The sequence below is a fragment of the Xyrauchen texanus genome, chromosome 3 (genome assembly GCF_025860055.1).
Source record: "Xyrauchen texanus isolate HMW12.3.18 chromosome 3, RBS_HiC_50CHRs, whole genome shotgun sequence".
Lineage (NCBI taxonomy): Eukaryota > Metazoa > Chordata > Actinopteri > Cypriniformes > Catostomidae > Xyrauchen > Xyrauchen texanus.
The window spans coordinates 37930667-37951320 of NC_068278.1; the positions used below are offsets into that span (position 1 = coordinate 37930667).

General features: G+C 35.7%; 1 protein-coding gene across 1 annotated transcript in view; it reads right to left on the reverse strand.

The window, feature by feature from the left end:
• LOC127627240 (calcium/calmodulin-dependent protein kinase kinase 1-like) overlaps positions 1-20654 on the reverse strand; it is a 70047-nt gene continuing 49393 nt past the window's right edge. Inside the window, exons 13-15 of the mRNA XM_052103584.1 lie at positions 15328-15456; positions 13673-13776; positions 1-4656 (exon numbers count right to left, since the gene is read on the reverse strand). Coding sequence (XP_051959544.1) covers positions 4581-4656; positions 13673-13776; positions 15328-15456 — 309 coding nt within the window. The 3' untranslated portion in view covers positions 1-4580. The remainder of the gene's footprint in view (positions 4657-13672; positions 13777-15327; positions 15457-20654) is intronic.

Sequence of the window (20654 nt, forward strand, 5' to 3'; positions counted from 1 at the left end):
TCACTTGTGATATTTTTATTTGCTTTGATTATGTCTACGTGTACAAAAAGCATGCAAAAAATAACATCTTTATATGCTTTGGTACATATTTACAGTACATGGTTAGAGTTGCATTCAGTGCTTTCTTGGGCCATGCTCTTTTTTTTTTTTTGTCTATTTTCTTGGAATTACATGTTAACAAGTTACATTCAAAATCAATGCAGCAGAATACAGACAACTATAAATTAACCAGCAATATCAAGCGCTCTGCCACAAATAACTCAGAAGATCAAACAGCAGGTATATGAGGAAGACAGTGTTTTCGAGATTTATATACACCTACTAATATACCTTGCAATGAAAGTCTCTTAAAATCCCTCAAATGACTTTTGTTAGAAAGGGACATTTTAAAAGATAATTCTCTCAAATTCAATTGTAATCATTAACTCACCCTCATTTTGTTGACTTTCCTTCATAGAACACAAAAGGAAATGGCAATCAAAATCTTAGCCTCAGTCTCCATTCACTTGTATGAAAAAAAAATTTTTTTTTTTATTTTGAAAGTCATATGGGTTTTGAAAACTATGAGTGAGTAAATGATGACAAAATTTTATGATCCCTAAAATGCTCATTTATCACTTTAAAAGGTAAAACCATAAAAGCTTTGATAGCAGGAATGTTATTCAGCTACAAAGTGCCCAAGTTGGGCTAAAAATGGTTGCATTTCTCTCTCTTCTTTTAGATTCATGACAAACAAATCTTTGCAATTGTGGACACACTCTAAAAAAAAAACTATAAGTGATCAAGCCTGCAATCTATACTGCACATGAGCTGCAACAAAAAACAGGATATAAAGCCTTTGCACTTCAGTTGAATGCACACAGAGGTATAACATATAGACTGCTGCATATGTTTAGCTTATAGAAAAGTCCTGCAGAAATATGTAAAGGGGTTTTAGAGATAGAGGTGATTTGTTTTTCTCACATAGATATAAAAAGGAATACCAAACCTAGAGATAGGTAAAACCTAGTAAAAGTTTATAGCAAGTTAAGGAATATGCCGTACATAAAGACACAAACAGGTGCATAGCATACATCAAGAACTAACTGACAAGAGGACTGTTAATTTTTTAGACACATATAGAAATTGAAATGTGCATAAATGGATGCATAATTATTTTTACAGTAAATAAACACATCTTAGAACTCCTGAACACAGAATATGCTACACCACTCTCTCTGTACATTTCCAGAACAGTAGTGTCCAGACCCTGAGTACAACATACAGAGTCTCAGTGCATTTAAAACAAAAGAGATGAGACTCCATTTAATGCATGGATCAAATACTCCATACCAACGGACCATAAAAAGACCAGTCGTTTGGCACTAAAAATGTTGTAACACTTTACAATAAGATGAATTTATGCATTAGGTTTCATGAACGAACAATGAACAGTTTTTTATTATAGCATTGATTATAGTTGGTTCCTGTTAATTTATGAAAATACAATTGTTCATTCATGTTAGTTCGTAATGCATTACTTAAAGTTATCAAACTATACAATTAAATAAAATAAAAAATATTATATATATATATATATATATATATATATATATATATGTGTGTGTGTGTGTGTGTGTGTGTGTGTGTGTGTGTGTGTGTGCCACTCTGGTACCTGAATATTTGATAAAAAAAAAAAAAAGGGATGGGCAAGTCTAAATACATTTTTGTGGTAAAAAATATGCCACAAATGCTGTCGATTTAACTTAACTTGCATTTAACCCAAAATGTTCCTTTAACTAATGTTAACAAATACAGCCGTGTTATAAAGTTTTACCCAATTTGTTTACAGCATTTTTTAATCTTGGTTAATTTTAATTTATAAATGTAAAATTGTTCATCGTTAGATTATGCATAATGAAAAAAATATGTACTTATGTTAATGTCTAACTTTTAATGTTAAAAATATATAATGTAGAAATGAACATGAACCCATGTTAATAAATGCTGTTTGTTAGTTCATGTTAACTAATGTTAATCTACACAACTTTATTGTAAAGTGTTACTGAAAATTGTATTCCTGTGTTTTTCCGTTTTAGTAGACAATTGTATCGACAAGAAGCAATCTACAAGGAGTGTGTGCATAAAACAGAAAGAAATAGAGAGATGGGAAGAATGTGTAGGAGTCAGGAAAATGGACCACCATCTGCTCAGGATATTAGTGAGAATATAATGAAAGCAGTTCACTGTAGCTTATCACTAGGCCTTGAAATAAGCAATAAACAGTCCTCTAAATAAGTGAAACAGTTTCCAGTAAGCGCTCACTGCTTTCATAATCAGTTTAATGGGAACTGATTGGCAGCTGACCTGATAAAGCATCCAGTTTTGTTCTTGTAAAATACATTAAAACAGAACCAGGCTCGATGAGGCTTTCACAATTACAAAAATCAAATGAAAATAGGAGTGCTTTGTCAGTGCTTATAATAAAATGTCATGCTTGCCAATGTGCAGTTAAAATGGTTGTCCACGATAAGAATATTTTTGCATTCTGAATTTGCAGTTTAGGATGAGGAGATGATTGGCTCGCCTGGTAGAGAATCTGACGCAAACAAGGCGTATTGTTAATCTAAGCCGAGAAGAACCGTGGTGACATTGAATGGCAGTTCACTTTCGCTCCAGAGCTAAACACCATATTCAGACCCTTCCCTCAATTGGCTTGTCTGTTCTGAGTGAAAGTGATTTCACATCAGCATATAATGGAATGTTTGTGAGTGTGTTTGTGAGCCTTTTAATGCTGCTGACTGACAAACAGGCCTTTTGGAATGTGCAGACTCTGTAAACAATGACACATTCTTTTCCTGTAGTTAGACAAAGCATTGTTATAATGTGTGTGTGAGAGAGGTGGCCATGATTTTGCCAAGAACAGTAGGACGTGTTCCTGGGTTCAATATCTTTTGTTGGTCCTGGAACAACATTTGTATCAAATAAACAGTCCTAACCATTACCACAAAAACCAATGGGAAATAATTGGTTGATTATAATTTTTTGGAAGCCCCAACCCCCGCACTAAGACTAATCCTAGCCTTGCCTAGTCAAACTTGACTTAATAGCAAAATGTCTGGCACACACTGCAACTTACTTCTACCTAGACAAGAAGTGTCGACTGACTGACATGTTAAGCAATAAAACACAGTTCATACTGTTCATACAGTATGTGCTGTTTAAGAGCAGGTTAATACCACAATAATAGACCAACATGGAACAAATTCATTTAAATAAAGTTGCGTTAGTCTCCGCTATGATTTCATCAGAAACGCATGGAAAAATAGCAGTAAGTTATTTAGTAAGGAGAAGTACAGTACAGAAAATAAATGCAGACTATTTCAGAGACTTAACTAATAAAACAAAGAAGAATATACAATTCAGAGTATCTTTAAAAGATTTGATATCAATAACCTGACTAACTTTTGCAAATCCATAAATTATTTCAACCTCAAAAGTTTTTGTTTCCAGGCTGACTGATATAAGAAGCCTACAATATGTGCCCTTATTTGAGGAAGTTGCATCAAACCAGCCAATCAGAGTAGTGTTTACCAGATTGATCAAATACATTATTTTCCAGTTTTGTGTACAATATGCGATAGGTCAAGACTGTCCTAACACTAATTCTAACCCTAAATCGAAGGATGTCCTGACACCATTTTTGTTGAGAACGAGTACAACTAATGCGGTCTGAAAGACCCCTAAGGATGTTGATCCAGGAATATGTCCTATTGGGCAAAAATATGGTCCCTGTGTGAGAGATGAGGTGCATGCATAATGAATGTTTCATGAGAAAGCCCTGTTTTCTAGAATTTGCAGAATGTGCATTTTTGAGACATTTCTACTCTGAGAGGGCTCTTTAAAGTCTTAGTGTCTACTAGTGTGTGTGTGTGTGTGTGTGGTCATATATTGTGTCTGAATTAAATGAGAAAATATAGATGGTATAAAACAGAAAAAAAGAAACAAGAGATATGGAAACACCATATTTCACCATAACATGAAAAGGCCATATTTCAGGCATGTTAAGTCAGATAGGGTCAAGAACTGCACGTTAACGTATACAAAGTGCAAAAGGCAAGACCCAAGTTCACATCATAATCTTTTATCCATGCTGTAGGCCTATGCTCAAGACAACTTGTGGCATAGTCTGTATTTCAGTGTCTGTCTTTCTGGTTCAGTGTAGATTCCAATTGCTTAGCATGGATGAGAAAAAAACAATGTGACACAGTTGGAAAGATCCAAACTTTGAGAAGGAGAAAATTATGTAATCCTACCCAGTTTAGCCAGGTAGGACTGAGGAAAGGGAACATACTCAGACCTAAAATGCCTCATGAAAAGAGAACTGTTACTATGATGGACTCAAAGAGTGTGAAAGTGATTCTTTTGAAAGACTGAGGAAAGTGAAAAGACTGAAGGATGGAATAGAAGAATCCAGTTTGAAGTCAAGGTTAGGTCCTGAAAATAGAGTGTAGCGGTGCGGTTTGGGTCATGAATCTGCTCGTAGTGTTGCAAATGTTTGAATGGAGGACATCATGAGCTGTGAAGATCTGTAGAGACTTTCAGGAGGTGGGTGGTTCATCCTCATGCAAGTCCTCAAGCTCCACTTCTCTACCAGTCTCTCCACTGCTTCCTTTTCTGAGAGACAGAAAAAGAGAGGAATTATAAACAATTTGATCTCAAATTAATTGAGAGATGACCATGGTTTCCTCCAGTAGTCAGTTTGACTATCTGAACAAAGTCTAGTCCCCTTTACAGCTTATTCTGGCCAGGAAGTGCCCATGTAGACAGAAGAGTGGAATTGATTTGTAAAGTGACCAAAGAGTTTGTTTTGTTATTGCATTCCATTTAGAGTGGGTATGTCTGAAATCAATAATACAATAGTGATATTTCCATCCAATTTATGAATTTAATTTATGCACAAAATCGGAATATAGCAAAAACAATCTTCAAATAAATCAGCGTTTCAATCCCATGTATTTAAAGTAGTCACTTCTGGGGAAATTGGCACAAAATAGAAATGAAAATGGAAGTTGAAGCTACTATGGCTCTTTTGTTAAATGTAATGAATTACTTAACATTTAGAGTGCACAGTGAAATGTCAGTGAATGCATCTAAGAGAGTTCTTGGAGGTAATAATAGCCAATCATTTTAATGACCATCTTTGGTAGCAGCATTTCAGAATAACTATAGGATCTTCTAAAACTCTATAGGAATAATTTAGGTGTTTCCATCACAGTTTATGCGCATGTCTTCTTATCGAATACAAATGTATTCACCTAAAATGAGCACATATGTATTTATGCGCATTTTAGCGAATTTATTCACATCTTGGTCATTCCATCCAGCATTTTTTACGTTTTATCCCAAAATGTACACGAAAATACGTGGATGGAAGTGTGGAATAAACTCAATTCAAACAATGGAAAGGTTATATAGAAAACCCAGATGAAATTAACAGAAAATATCTGTATACATTGATAAAAATTTCTGTCTAAAATTCAGTAAGTATAGATTATTTTTATAGGCATACCTCTGAAAACAACACATATATACATCTGGAAGTGAAAATATCCTGTTTACTTGCAACTCAATAAAAAAAAAAAGAAAAGTTTCTTTAAAGGCAGCCTGGTACCTTGCAAACACACATTTGTTTTCAGGCAGACTGGTTAAAAAACCTGAGCACCATGACTTGTGAAAATTGTGTAGCAGTTTGCCAATAAGATTGGAACTGTTGTCATTTGTGTGCAATACGCATCAGACATTTAGTATTCAGTCAATGGGCCTGCTGTCTGAGACTACAGTAGTAAAATCTGAAAACTAAAAAAGGTTTTTAGAACACACTGACACATTGAAACAATGATGGAGGACACAGAGGTGAACATGAGTAGGTTTCAATAAGATATCAGGAGAGTAGAGTTGGACTTTCCAAATAATATTATCCAATACCTACACTGAAATGACACACAAGGACAGGATGGGGGATGATTAGACTCACACTTTCACTGATCCATGGGAATGCATGGAGAGGGGCAGGGAATTTGATACAGGGCTTGAGTGACAAATGACAGTGACCACCAATCACAATAAGTTACCTTAATGAGGGCTGGAGTTTAAAAGAAGGACGGAATGGCCACGAGTCCCTGCAGCAGATAGAGAGAGACAGAGAAAGTGGAGGAAATTGAGGAGAGCATCAGAGCTCGGGGCTTTCAATGGGAAAGTGAGGTAAGTTTCAAACAGCTGAAGCCTGGTCATTACAGATTCTTCAGCAAAGATTCCTGTTAAGTCATTGTTGGTAAGAACAGCAATTCAAAATGAAAATTCGGTCATTATTTTCTCACCCTCATGTCATTCTAAACCCAAAAGACTCACTTTCTTATGTGGAACACATCAGGTGGACTTTTGAAGAATATCATGGCCACTCTTTTCCATGTAACGAAAGTGAATGAGGACTGGGGCTGTAAAGCTCCAAATAAAAAAAAAAATACAAATAAAAAAAAATACCATAAAAGTATTATAAAAGTGGTCAATATGACTTGTGCACTACATTCCATGCCTTCTGAAACTTTTTTTTATTTTCTCACCTTTTCTTCCAAATTTCGCATGCCCAATTCCCAATGCAAAGTCCTCGTGTTGGCGCAGTGACTCGCCTCAATCAGGGTGGGAGAGGACGAATCTCAGTTTCCTCAGTGTCTGAGACAGTCAATCCACGCATCTTCGTGGGGTGTTGAGCGTGTTACCGCGTAGATGTAGCGCATGTGGAGTCTCGCAGTTCTCCGTGGGATCCACGCACAAGTCAACATGCGCCTCACCGAGAGCGAGAACCACATTATAGCAACCATGAGGAGATGTTTTGCATGTGGATTCTCACACTATTCTCCATGGGATCCATGCACAAGTCAACATGTGCCCCACCGAGAGCGAGAACCACATTATAGTGACCACGAGGAGGTTAACCCAATGTGACTCTACCCACTCTAGCAACCAGGCCAACTGGAGTCACTCATCACGCCCTGGATTCGAACTCGCGACTCCAGATGTGTTAGTCAGCGTCTTTAATTGCTGAGCTACCCAGGTCCCCTCCTTTTTAAATCTCAAGATTCCAGTCGGTCCAATTCATGATCAAATTATTCAGACCAGCTGGCTAACCGGATCAGCTGAATCATTGAAAACATTCTACTCAAAAGAACAATTTGTTCACAAATTGGGCATCACTACTTCTCTGAAGTATCATAAACACAGCAAAGAGAGCAGATATAAGGATTTTCAACAACAACAATCTAAGTCTGATTGTCACACAATGCTGCCATATGGCTTAAGAAGACTAGGTTACTTCGTATGGGACACTTCTATGAGGTTTTTGTTTATTGACACCCCACCCCTCAATTTATTTCATTATATGGAAAAGAGTGGCTAAGCTATTCTTCAAAAATGCCCTTTTTTTGGTCCTCGGAAGAAAGCCAGTCATACAAGTTTGGAACGACATGACATTAGCCATGTCTCAACTCTCAGGCCAAATGAGGGCATGGTAGTGCATGCCAGAGCTAGTTGTATTCCCACTGCCTCATCCCAGGCATTCATTGTGCATCCTCGGGCCAATGGTCTTTGGCCTGCTGATAACTCTTGGATCAAAGAAGGTAAACGTGGGATTGAGGCGGGGTCATTGCAAAGTTTAGCTTTGAGTTTAGAGTCAGGCTGGAGTGTCAGCACCAAGATAATAATTTCCCAATTTTTCATATCTAGCTACCAGCTTACCTCAAAAGATCAACAGAGAATGTAGAATCATCAGTACTGGTCAGTTGATGAAATCATGGCTCAACTCAATATTTGGGCTGATGAAAATGTGCAATGTCAGATCGACGGCATCTGCTGAAACGAAGAAGTGATTAAGTATATTGTCGCTGAACTTGCCAAGTTGTGTATCCAGTGCTCAACAGTACAGGTTCGGGAAAACTTAAGAGAGTTGCGGGTACAGTGAAAAATATGGGTTTGAGGGATAGCTAGTCTATAGAGTCTGATAGCTCAGCTTGAATTTCCCTCTTGCTTGTGAAATGGGTGGGGTGTGTGATGTTGCATCAGGGTAGGTTTTAGGGCAATGCTGCAGGGCTATTGGTCCGATGGTGAGAATGCATATCAATTTTGGTCTCGTGATTTGAGGTCGGAGGCTATTGGCCCCAGGTGACCAGTTGATAGCCCTGACTCGTACTGGCCCAATAGTGGAAAAGTGGCTATTGTGTAAATAATGACATCATTTGTATGTGAACTGTTTCTTTAAAATTCTACATCATACACAGTGTTCCCACGGTCATGGAAAACCTGGAAATTTCAAGGAATTTTAAAATTGTGATTTCCAGGCCAGGAAAAGTCATGGAAATTAGTAAAATCTTCAAAGTACAAATATACAGTTGTTACAAATATATTTCTATTTATTATGCTCTGTCCTAAAATATTTAATCAGCCTGTTGCACGGTGAAGAATTTAAAATATAGGTAATCATGTTATTTAGAATACCTGACCAATTGTGGTGCGTTCACACAAGAACTTTTGGTGCGCACACGGGTTCAAATGACATCAAAGTTCGGTTTGTTTGGATAATGTGAACACTGTTTTCCGAACTTGGGTGCACACCTAGGAACCGCACCCATGTCCACTTGAGAAGGTGGTCTGGGGTATGGTTCATGTGAACTCCAGTATGGTTCACTGCTGATATAAACGCAATCTTCCTAAATCATGAAGTGAAACGCTAGTGATGACGTATTCGCATCTTTGCAGGCTCCCGATCGCAATTATTATGGTATAATGCATCTCTCATACATGCTTGTGTCCAAATAAATCCCCTTCATAGAGCAGCTCACATTTTTCACATCTCTTGCAACATATCCGCAGGCTTGTAGCAGACGAATGATAATTTTCATCACATTATTGCACATGCAATGTATCCGCAGGAGACAAACACAAGTGTTGTTCTGTGTATGTAAAGTTGTGGTGATAAATCCAAAGAGATTAATACATTAATAGAGTTCGGACCCAAATAATCAGATGTAAACAGAGACCAGCAATCGTATCAAGTGTGAAAGCACCCTTAGAGACAAAGATATGCTGCTAATCCCCTCGCATTTTAAGATTCATGCAATCTGTTCGAATGGATTAAATTTAAAATAATATGTTTTCTGTTGAACTTTTATCAAACAATGGTGAGTTTTTTTATTTTTTACTAATTTGCGATTATGTGATTTCGGTGCCATTTTCAGAATGAAATGCTAAATTTTTGGGCATGGAAATTAGCTTTCAAATCATGGAAAATTTATGGAAATTCATTGGTTGAAAAGAGTGGGAACCCTGTTTGCAACATTCTAGTCAAGTGCTACAATAGTACATTTGTGAAAGTAGCTCTTCTCTGATAATTGATGATAAGAGATCACAGTCAGATTTGCGATTATTGTCAGTCTTTACTGTCAGTCTAGTTTCAGTCCAGTCAAAAACAGACAACATTAGTATCGTGTCACTTGTGAAGAGAGAAGCAAACACCCCAAACATTTTTTTGCAAATTTTTTTAAATGCCACAAATATTTGTCCAGCATTCAACCTCTGTTTGACAAAGACCAACAGCAAATTTTATAAACCAACCCCAGTCTGAGCTTCATTAGCATTTTATTAGGTTACCCACACTTAACCTGTGCTCTCCATGTGTAAACATTTAAGAGATTTTTATCTTATTAAGGCATGAAAAAAATGCTGAAGTGTAAATTGCACAGCAACATTTTCATCACAGTCAACAAATGTCTAGTGGTGTGGCAATTTCTGGTCCCAGGCTGGGTCTGTTCAGTGATCTGTATGGCTTAATAACGAGTCCTATCCAGGCATGACACAACTTTCCAGCATTCAGGAATTTCTCCAACTACACGGACAGCAAAATGTTGCACGAAACGCATATTCCTATATTCCTATAGAGTGATTTTGTGCTTATTGGCACAAAATCACAGCCAATAAGAACACATTTGATGGTTATTATATACAGCTATGGAGCAGCATTTTGGACCAATGAGATTTGACTGTGGGTAGTGAAACCAATCATGATGTGATGCATCAATAGTAACCAAGTGACAAAGTTCTGTATCAGAAGGCAGATTATATGAGCTTCTTTTCTGCACTCCCACTGGTCTTCGAAGCATTGTATCACTTTCATAGATAGTTCATAGAACATAGTTCAACTGTTGCCAATGGTTGCTGTCACTCATGACCAGGTGCACACAGAATCTGCTCAAGCAAAAGTATGCAGAACAATTACACAGATTTACACAGAATTAGAACACCCATCACTCATCCCTTGTGCGTTCAATTAAATAAAATGTTGGCTTATTTGATTATTCCTTTAGCTAACAATAAATGTGTTGTGGTTTCAGTTTAAAGGGTTAGTTCAACCAAAAATGAAAATTCTCTCATAATTTACTCACCCTCATGCCATCCCAGATGTGTATGGCTTTCTTCTTCTGCAGAACACTCCAGTGGTTTAATCAATGTCTTCTGAAGTGATCCAGTTGGTTTTGGGTGAGAACAGACCAAGATATAACTAATTTTTCACTGTACACCTTGATTTCAAGCTCACTTACACTTCCTAGAGTGCCATCTAGCTCTCTGCACATGCATCAAGCTCTAGGGAGTGTAAATGAGCTTGATATCATGACTGTGCCAAAATACTTCAAATGGTAAGATGTACAGTTAAAAGAAAAAAAAAAAGAAAAAATTATATTTTGGTCTGTTTCTCATCCAAAATCGATTAGATTTCTTCAGAATACATGATTAAACTACTGGAGTTGTACAAAATACTTTTATGCTGACTTCATCTCCTTTTTGGAACTTCAAAACTGTTTGAACTGATCACCATTTACTTGCATTGTATGGACCTACAGAGTTGAGATATTCTTCTAAAAATCTTTTGTGTTCAGCAGAAGAAACAAAGTCATACACATTTGGGATGGCATGAAGGTGAGAAAATTATGAGAGGATTTTAGTTTTTGGGTAAACTATTCCTTTAACACAATATCATTATAACCCTGCTTATGTCCAAAGTCTTTTTTGCAAGTCAGTACATTTGGCAGCCATCTTTGTAATGCTCTCGGGCAGGCTTGGCAGCTATTTTTAACAGAGCAGCAAACAAGTGCAGCTCCTATCTACTAGAATGGAAAAGACTGAAATTTCCTAACATGTTGGTCAAGATTACGATCAAAGAACATATTTCAAATCAGCAGCAATATCTGACAATGTAGGTATCATAAATTGTGCTTCTTTAATTCGGATTACGCTAAAATAAAAATGTTCCCGGCTTGTACAGCTAATGCGCATGCGTGTTCTCAAGTTGATTGACAGGTGATGTCTGTATCTAAAAGGTGATTGGCTCTTTTACCTCTAAAGTGGGACTACCTTTTTTCTACATTCATTGACTGTTGGATGTTCCAATTTCTCTTATTCATTTTAATAGAAGTGGCCTGTCTCTGCTAAAGTCTGTTATGTCACCTCAAATCGCCAACTCGATCAATGAAAATTAATGACTTACAATCGTGTTATTGCTGAATATCGCAGTCAGTCAGTAAGTTTACATGTACTATAAAAGTTTGATTTCAGTCGGACTAAATCAATAATTAGCTTTTTAAAATGTCACGTAAATGAGTTAGACTGACTTGTGCACGTGCTCCGAAAGACCGAGGTGATACGCAATGTGTATTACCTGTTCTTCCCTAAACTTATATCCATCTTTCAAATATTTGATTACTCATTGTGCCATACTTGGAGACAGATGAAGACTGTAACTTGACAATGCAAAAACATGCTGTAGCTCGATTATAACTGTGCATGTAAACGTACTGAGACTGAACACCCCTTGTGAATCCCTCTTCATGTGGAATTTATTGTGTCAAGCCTGATTTGAGCTGCTTTGCTTTGAAAGGAAAGATAATTTGGAGACCTGGGAATACACAGAAAACTGAACATCTTAATCACCATAGTGAGAGAAATAAATAACTAAAGAGGGACATGGAGAAATAATGTACCATAATGAATGCAACTTTAATGAGTTTTGAGAAAATACTGCTTGCTGACACAGAGGGACAATTGCAGTCAATTGAGTGTACATGAATGCTTCAGATAGGGAGTGACAGAGTGTGTGTTCTGCATCTATGTGTACATGTTTAGATGAGAAAGGTTAATGTTAAGGTTGCAGCAGGTAGTGTATTCAACCCGACACTGAATTATGGATGATATGTAAATAAGCACTGCCGACAGTTAGAGATTTAAAGGGATGGAAGGCCCTCTATATCTCCATTGTAGAAATTCTAGAACTCAGAAGGAACAAATAAGTGGCAAATGACTAATAAAAAAATTATGGAGGTAAATTAAAATACAATCAACTGCCTCCCGGTAAAGGAGTCATTGGTCTGCTGAGTCACTGCATTGATTAATCTAATTTCCAGTCTAAACATGTATAGGCTTTACCAGGTTTGTTTACAGATAATCAAATGACTTGCTGTCTTGATTGGACAAAATGTGCAATCACTGTGGATGACACGTCTGAACAAACAAAGAGTGCTCAGCACAACTTTAAAATATTTGCAAGGCTTTCGGTTGTATCTGCAATGCATAGAGAAATCATTCGAATGTTTGTATTGATTTAGGGTGCTCAGCTGAAAGGGAGTAACCCTATGCTGATTCTGACAGGCATATAACAGGCAGCACACAGAGCAAAACCCCCTCTAATGTGGGAGAAACAGCAGAGTGGAGACAGAAGTGACATAACGGTGACACTTACTGTCAGTCTAGTGGGCAGAAATATTGTAAGGCTGCAAGTGAATAACAGCAAAAAGCCTCTGAGAATAACTGTCATGGAAGGAATGGTGCAAAGTACAACTTCCCGAGAAACTGACATTGGAATTATTGTTGTGACCTTTTTTGAAACGGTTGGAAATACATGGTTTAAACAAGATAGATCAAAATCAATAAAAAGAAAGAAATAAAGAAAGAAAGAGAGAGAGAGAGAGAGAGAGAGAGAGAGAGAGAGAGAGAGAGAGAGAGAGAGAGAGAGAGAGAGAAGAAAGAAATATGAAACATAAAGATAAACATACAGGCAAGGCTGTCTAAAACTATTTTCCTCTTGAGTCTCTTCATGCTTGAAAATCATGTATACTGTAAATGATTGAAAATGAAATCTAAATGATTGATAATGGAATTAGAGTCAGCCATCTTCTCAGGGCACTGCAGAGGAGAAAGTTCTAGACAGAAAAATCTTGTGAAAACATCAAGTCCCAGAGCTTTTAATGCAGCACTCACATACTGCAAGAGAAAGACCGGCTGAATCATGCTACTATGGAAACGTATGTCGGCGGCAGGAGAAGTAATGGGTGACTGTTAGCACACTTTCCTGTTCAAACAGATAGACGTGATGTTTGAAATAACCTTAAATGTGAGAGAGAAAAAGAAAAGAAAGAGAAGTGATGTTTCATAGATTTCAGCCTCTTAAAAAAGGCTTGTGAGGAAAGGGAGAGTCATTTGGATTTGTGCAGCAATATATATATATATACACATTTCCACAAGACCATTGGTGGCAATATAATTTGTCTGTTTGGGTAATTCATAGACAAACAAGTGTGTTTGGAACACTTACATGAGCAGACTGCCTGGTGCAGACATGGCTCTCTCCTCTCTTCTGCTGGGAAACTCAAATGGATTCCCGAAGGAACGCTTCCTTAACATGGCTTTGACCAATATCTACAGTAGCACATAAAGGAAAGGATAGATATATTTTACTTTGATATATTGTACAGAACAGGGCATGTGGTATTCGAGCTGTTCAGTTCAGCTGTTGAACCCAATTGGTTTCCTCTGGATTTTCCAATGTGCTTTTATTATAGTGGTTTTTGATTTAGAAGTAACATAAGACATGTGATATTGCTTACTTTTTCCTAACATTTTCTCACATTTCATTGTACATATAATTTTAAAGTCATTGTGTGCTGTTAAAATCCTTATTTGCAAACAAGTTTCTATATAAGGACTTTTATGTGCAAGCATGTCCAGTCACATCCTTGCGTTTGTTGTTTATGTTGTAGAGCAAAACGTGCCAGTGTCTTTATTAATAGCAAACCGCTACCCACTGGAAATTCCTGAGGAAACCCATTGCTTCTTTTAAAAATAATTTTAGGGTTTTAGGACCACAAACTGAACAGCTCTATACAACTTAATTAAAAAATTAGGCTTGGGTTCGATGCCTTTTTCAAACATCGTCAATCAGAACATTTTCCAGATGATTATATTAGATATATCTCAGCATTTTCCAGATATAAATAGGGCTGCTTATTGCACAGTAGTCTTGGTCTCTTCAAAAATATTTCTAAACACAACTTTGGTAAAGTGTGAGCAGCAGGGTAAATTAAAGAGTCGAATCTGGCGGATGACATGTTTCTGAATTTTGGAACAATTATTTTTTATGAAGGTATGCACACTCATCGTCTCTAGAGGCTGCTTAAAGTTCATCTGCAGTGCCATGGAGCTGTATCTTTTATTTAGCCTACAAAAAGTCATTTCAGTTACAAGTATGTATTTTTGTGGTTTGACAGCTTGAATGAAATCTCTTCAAGGCTACATAAAGAGAACGTTCATAATAATTTCTAATAGTTCAGGTTGTGCAGTTTCATGCTAACCTGTAAACTCATCAACGTCACTTGTTCATTCTTGAAGATGTGGAGAAACCTTTGTAACATTTCTGTGTACAGTGACTAGATCTTTGCCTTGTCCTACCTGCGACTGGCTTCAAGGCTTCTAATTTAAATATCGGCTAATGCTAATATATCAATGTTTCAAAAACATATTGATAAAATAATGTGCCGATCAATAATCGATTATTTTATGACATGCCTAGAAAAAAATTCAACATGTACAAATACAAAATAGATGGGAAAAGAAGGTCAGCAAAAAAACTTATTTTTTTTGTCCATTTCCTTGAAAATGATGGTGTGATGGACATCAAGGAAATGATAACAGTTCAGTGGCAAGTTCAGTTTGACATGTGGTAGGGTTTTACTTATTTAGTGTGAGATCAAATGGGTCTTAACATTCTTATGCAAGCACTTATTGAGAGCATTGAGATGTATTTATTATACACCAAGGGCAAGGGCAAGGTTCAAGTGTTCATGTAACTATAGTTCAATAGCACTTGTTCATGTGTTTTTAAACCTTTTTGTTTTCTTGTTTGTTATAGATTCTCTGTTACATATGAGAAATACACACATATTTAAAAGACAGACACAATTTTTCACGTACCACAGCAGACAGGCTGGGGACAAACTTTACAGAGTTCTGCACTTCTTCTTCAGTGACTTCCACCACAGTACAATGCTCTTCTTCTAAAGGCATTGGGTCTGCCCCATTCTGAGTTACCCAGGGGTCCACCTGTAAATACAAACACAAACGTGCTGTAATTTTCAAAAGGCCCCAGTCTACTATTTAAAATGCTTCTATTGCTTCTATAATTAATGCCTCTATAATTGTATTATTTTATTTATTTTCATTTAAACTGGCATGAACTCCACAGGTTTGTGGAAAACCTGATGATTCCTGTCATAACAGCATGATTTGTCCATGTTACAAAGAAACATTTTTGACAGTGGTAACATGGTCAATGTTACAAACTCACTTACATTTTAGGGCCCTATATGAAAAGCACTAGCATTAATAGCAGCACTATGCCATAACTCATAAGCGTGAAGTCAGTGGTCATGGTCATACATTTTTTGTATTTATGTGCAAGTATGCGCTAAGTCTAGGCACAAGTGGGATTGGCAAAATCGCATGCATGAAAATTGAATTCTTTTATGCATTAACTACTTCCCTGTTGAATGCCCAGCATATATCTATGACAGTGACACACTTTTATACACATAGAAAATGTGATTCTCGTCAAATTATTCTGTTAAACTATAGAGAATGTAAGTATTATTAATCATTTTCATCTACTGACCAACAACTCCTGGCTAGTATTAACAGCGACTGCATTGGAAAGCACTTCACTTCTACTGGGTGATTTTGAAAATTTGTATTAATTTATTGAAATTATACTTCCCTAAAATTAAACCAAAGCATTTTCTAAATTCAAATTACACTTCAAATGAAACAAAAACATAAATCAAAATAATGAAGTTATCAAAATACATAAAAAAAAAAAAAGATCATACCAAATCCAAACATTTTACACTCTCCAACTTCATCCACCTGCCTCTTTTGCAGTCACTAAAAAATACTTTATGAAAACAGGTGGAAAAATACCAATACAAACTAGATCATAAATACAATTGTAAGTATAAATACAATAATAATAATAATAGAACAATAAATCAAGACCTTAAGACAGTTTAACAATATTATTTTTTTTTTTCTTAAAATGGCTATGACAGTGCTTTTCAGGGACTTACACTTCATGTTCTACTATATTTTAAGAGTCTGAAAATTAACTTTATTACCACCTGCAGGTGGAATCTCCAAACTGCAAATGAAGAAAATGAATTTGGAATTTGAGCTGAGATAAGATGTGGTATTGAAACGTCTTAGCGCAATGACCAATTTCTAGAAGAATATCAAATTGAGCTTTGCACCACTTCATTTGCAGCACATTCAGAAAGTATTCAGACCCTTTCATTTTTCAATTTTTATGTTGCAGCCTTATGCTAAAATGCTTAAAATTATAATTTTTTCACATCAATCTACACTCCATTCCCCATAACGACAAAGCAAAAAACTGATTTTTGATAACCTGAAATATCACATTGATATAAGTATTCAGACCTTTTGCTACACTTGAAATTTAGCTCAGGTGCATCCCATTTCTCTGGATCATCTTTGAGATGTTTCTGATTAGAAAGGACTGATTATTTAGAAAATAAATCTTGGCAAAATAATAAACGATCTACTGGATAAAAGAAGGAAACCGACATTGTGGGAGGTGTTGAAAGACTTTTGACAGAGGCCTGTGGTATCACTGAACATCTGACCATAGTACAAGCACACCGCATCAATTCGAGGAAATTCCCCATTGAAACTTCACAACCAAGATCCATTGTGGTCAGAATTTTGACATGGAACATGAAGCAATGAGTTTTGCAGGCTGTCTGAGCAAAGAGAGAGATAATTTAAGAGGGGAATAGAGTATACTTCGATCAGTATTTCTCAGCAAAAATCCCAGAACAATGGAATTCATTTAGATGGATGTGCCAAAAACTTTCGATACACAGAAAAACTGAAAATATTTTGGAAGGCCAGCAGACATATGACAGTATTCAGACAGTTGTTAAGGAACACAACAAACATTTCCTGGAGGAGATTGAAAGAATGAACAAGAATTCCAATGATTGTTGAAGACCACAGGATGGACTAAAATTCAATGGACTCGTCAAGGAAATTCAGAGGAGCAGGAGGAGTAATTTATAAATACCTTGGAGAGAGAAAATGAGTGATAAAATAAATAAGGTACTGATTTAATTTGAATGGTGTTGAGGAAGAAAGGAGTAGAATGAAACGTCTATAATTTAATAAGGGTTAAAAAGTTTAAATTGCCCCTTAAACCTGTTATTTTTTTCTTTAAGGAATAAAAGAATGAAATCATTTCAATATACATGTTTAAGATAGAGAAACTTGCTAATCTTGGGTTAATGGTTTAAATAACCCCAAAGAATGATTGAGGAATCACCCTATAATGATTAAAATCCACCCAGTCCTTTTTTTAGAATCCCCATTAATCATAACCACTGTCTCAGAACAAGCCGTTGGCAGATTCTGTACAAAGTGACGTCACTTTGTACCGGCCCTGCCCACAACTGTTGATGGAAACTGCAGCACCTGTACACCAATGAATAAGTTAACATTACGCAACATGTTCAACATGTTTGTTTGTGTGTTTTGTTTCGTTATAGCACATGACGAATGTTGTAACAGTATTATTTGTGTGTGTGTGTGTGTGTGTGTGTTGCTCATCCATCGTTGCATAACTGCTTAAAAAACTCTATAACAAATAAATACATTTATCAAATAACCATTCGGAAACTTCCTGGTTCATTCTCAAATTTGTTAATTCTGACGGAGTCTCTCCCTCATCAGTGTCTGACTCCGGTTCAAACATATAAGGCTGAGCACCACATATTTTCACTGTCAGTCATTTTACTTATGATGTCTAGTTATCTGAAGCAGATATGTCAAAACTCTGCCCTATTCTGGATACGTGGCAGGGAGCATCAGCTCATTTGCATTTAAAGACACAAACACACAAATACAGCTCGTTTTTATTCCCACCCCAAAATTGACATTTTCAACATGGTATAATAAATTATCTGTAGGGTATTTTGAGATGAAATGTCACAGACACATTCTTGATGTGTATTCTATATTGTGTGTATTGTTTACAGTACATTGTATATAATTATTGTGTTGTGTAAGTATGTGTACATTTGATATGTAAATTGTGTTGTGTAAATATGTTGATTATTGTAAATTGCTATGTCTCATCACTGTCATGACTGCTAAGTCGCTCGGAACTGCACACAAGACTTTCACCTACTGTTGCACTTGAGTACATGGTAGTGTGACAATAAAGTGATTTGATTTGAGATGTAGAAACATCATTACACTCAGTGTTAGAAGAGATATATTTATATAGAGATTTTTCAAGTTATAAACTAAAATGTAATAAGACAGAAGTTATGGAAATAGGGGGCAAATTACAAAAGGATTTTAAAAAGAAACATAATATTAAATGGAACCAAACTGAAATAAGGTACTTGGGAGTGATAATTCCAAACAATGTAGAAAATGTATATAAGTGTAATTATGGTATTCTAGAAACTACTATAAGACACAATTTTAAAAGGTGGAAAATACCATTATCTTTGTTTGAAAAAATAAGTACAATTAAAATGAGTATACTTCCAAGATTCTTATTTCTGTTTCAAAACTTTCCAGTTTATATACAGCTTAGTAGCTTTAAAAAGTGGCATTGCATTTTTTGAAAATGTATCTGGGATGAAGGAAAACCAAGAGTTAAACTTAAGGTCTTACAAAACAATAAAGTAATGGGGGGGTCTAGCATTGCCTAATTTGGAGAATTATTATTAGGCAACCCAGGTTAAACCAATTTTGAATTGGATGCAAGCGGATAATACATCAAAGTGGAAATTTATGGAAAAGGGTTCACTTGATGAAAGCAGTACATTAATATTCTGTGGGAGATAAAAGAATATGAATTCTAGTTATTATTGCATAGGTGAAACTTTGGAGAAGAATTTGTAAAGTGATGAACATTAGGGATCGTGAGATGGTCTGTTGAAAAGAAATAGCCAGAGATCCAGTTTTTAAACCAAATGCCTTTGATGATGTATTTAAGGTTTGGGCTAGCAAAGGGCTTATAAGATTTTATCAAATTTATGGAGACAATGAGATGGAGACATTTGAGAACATAGGGAAAAATAAATATTGTCTAGGAAACTATTTTACTAATATCTTCAATTAAGAACTTATTTAAAAGATGAAATTAAAGTTATAAACTTTAGATGATATTCACCCTCTGTTGGAATTTATGATTAAAGTTAGTGAAATTAACAAAGTAGATTATTTGATAGGATGAATAAATTAATTATATTAAGATATCAAGGATAAGGGTTTACATAATATTAAAATAAAATGGGAAGTTGAGTTGGAAAATAAAATAATATAAGGAGATTTGAAACAAAGTTTAAAATAAATTTTAAAAACCACGCAATCTCCATTTTGGCAAGAATACATTTGGAAAGTTAATATGAGATATTTCATGACACCAGAAATATCCTCCAAGTATAATCATTCATCTTTAGGTTGCTTGAGAAGCTGTGATGAATTTAAATCTCATTATACACATATTTTTTATACTTGTAAAACAATAAACACATTTTGTATAGAAGTAACTCTGGTAATAGAAGACATTTTTAAGAAACCATTTATAATAAAGATACAACATATAGTCTTGAATATAAGACCTATGCTACTTAATAAAGATGAGTTATATTTATTTAGAAACCTGAGAATTACAGCTTTTAAAGTGATAACATTTTGGAGATAGCAAGAATCCCCAATTATAAATGATTGGTTAGATTTAGTTTCCAAAGTACATTCTATTGAGATGATAACATGAAATTAAGAGCAAAAGTATACTTTTTGAAAAAATATCAGCACCTCTAAAATTAAGGAATATAATATAAAACAAAGGAATATACATTAGATTAATTTTTCATATAACCCTCCCTCCTTAATAATGTATTTATTTATCTCTTTTATTAATTATTTACTCATTTATCATCATCATTATTATTATTATTATTATTATTATTATTTTATGTTTAAGGTCTAATTATTTAATGTTATAAGGTCTCACAGCTGAAAATGCATATCAGAGCAAAAACCAAGCCATGAGGTCAAAGAAACAGAGACAGAATTGTGTGGAGGCACTTCTGGGGATCAGATCTGGGGAAGGTACAAAATTATTTCAGCTGCATTGAAGGTTGCCAAGAGCTCAGTGGCCTCCATAATTCTTAATTGGTAGAAGTTTCGAACTTCGAGGACTCTTCCTAGAG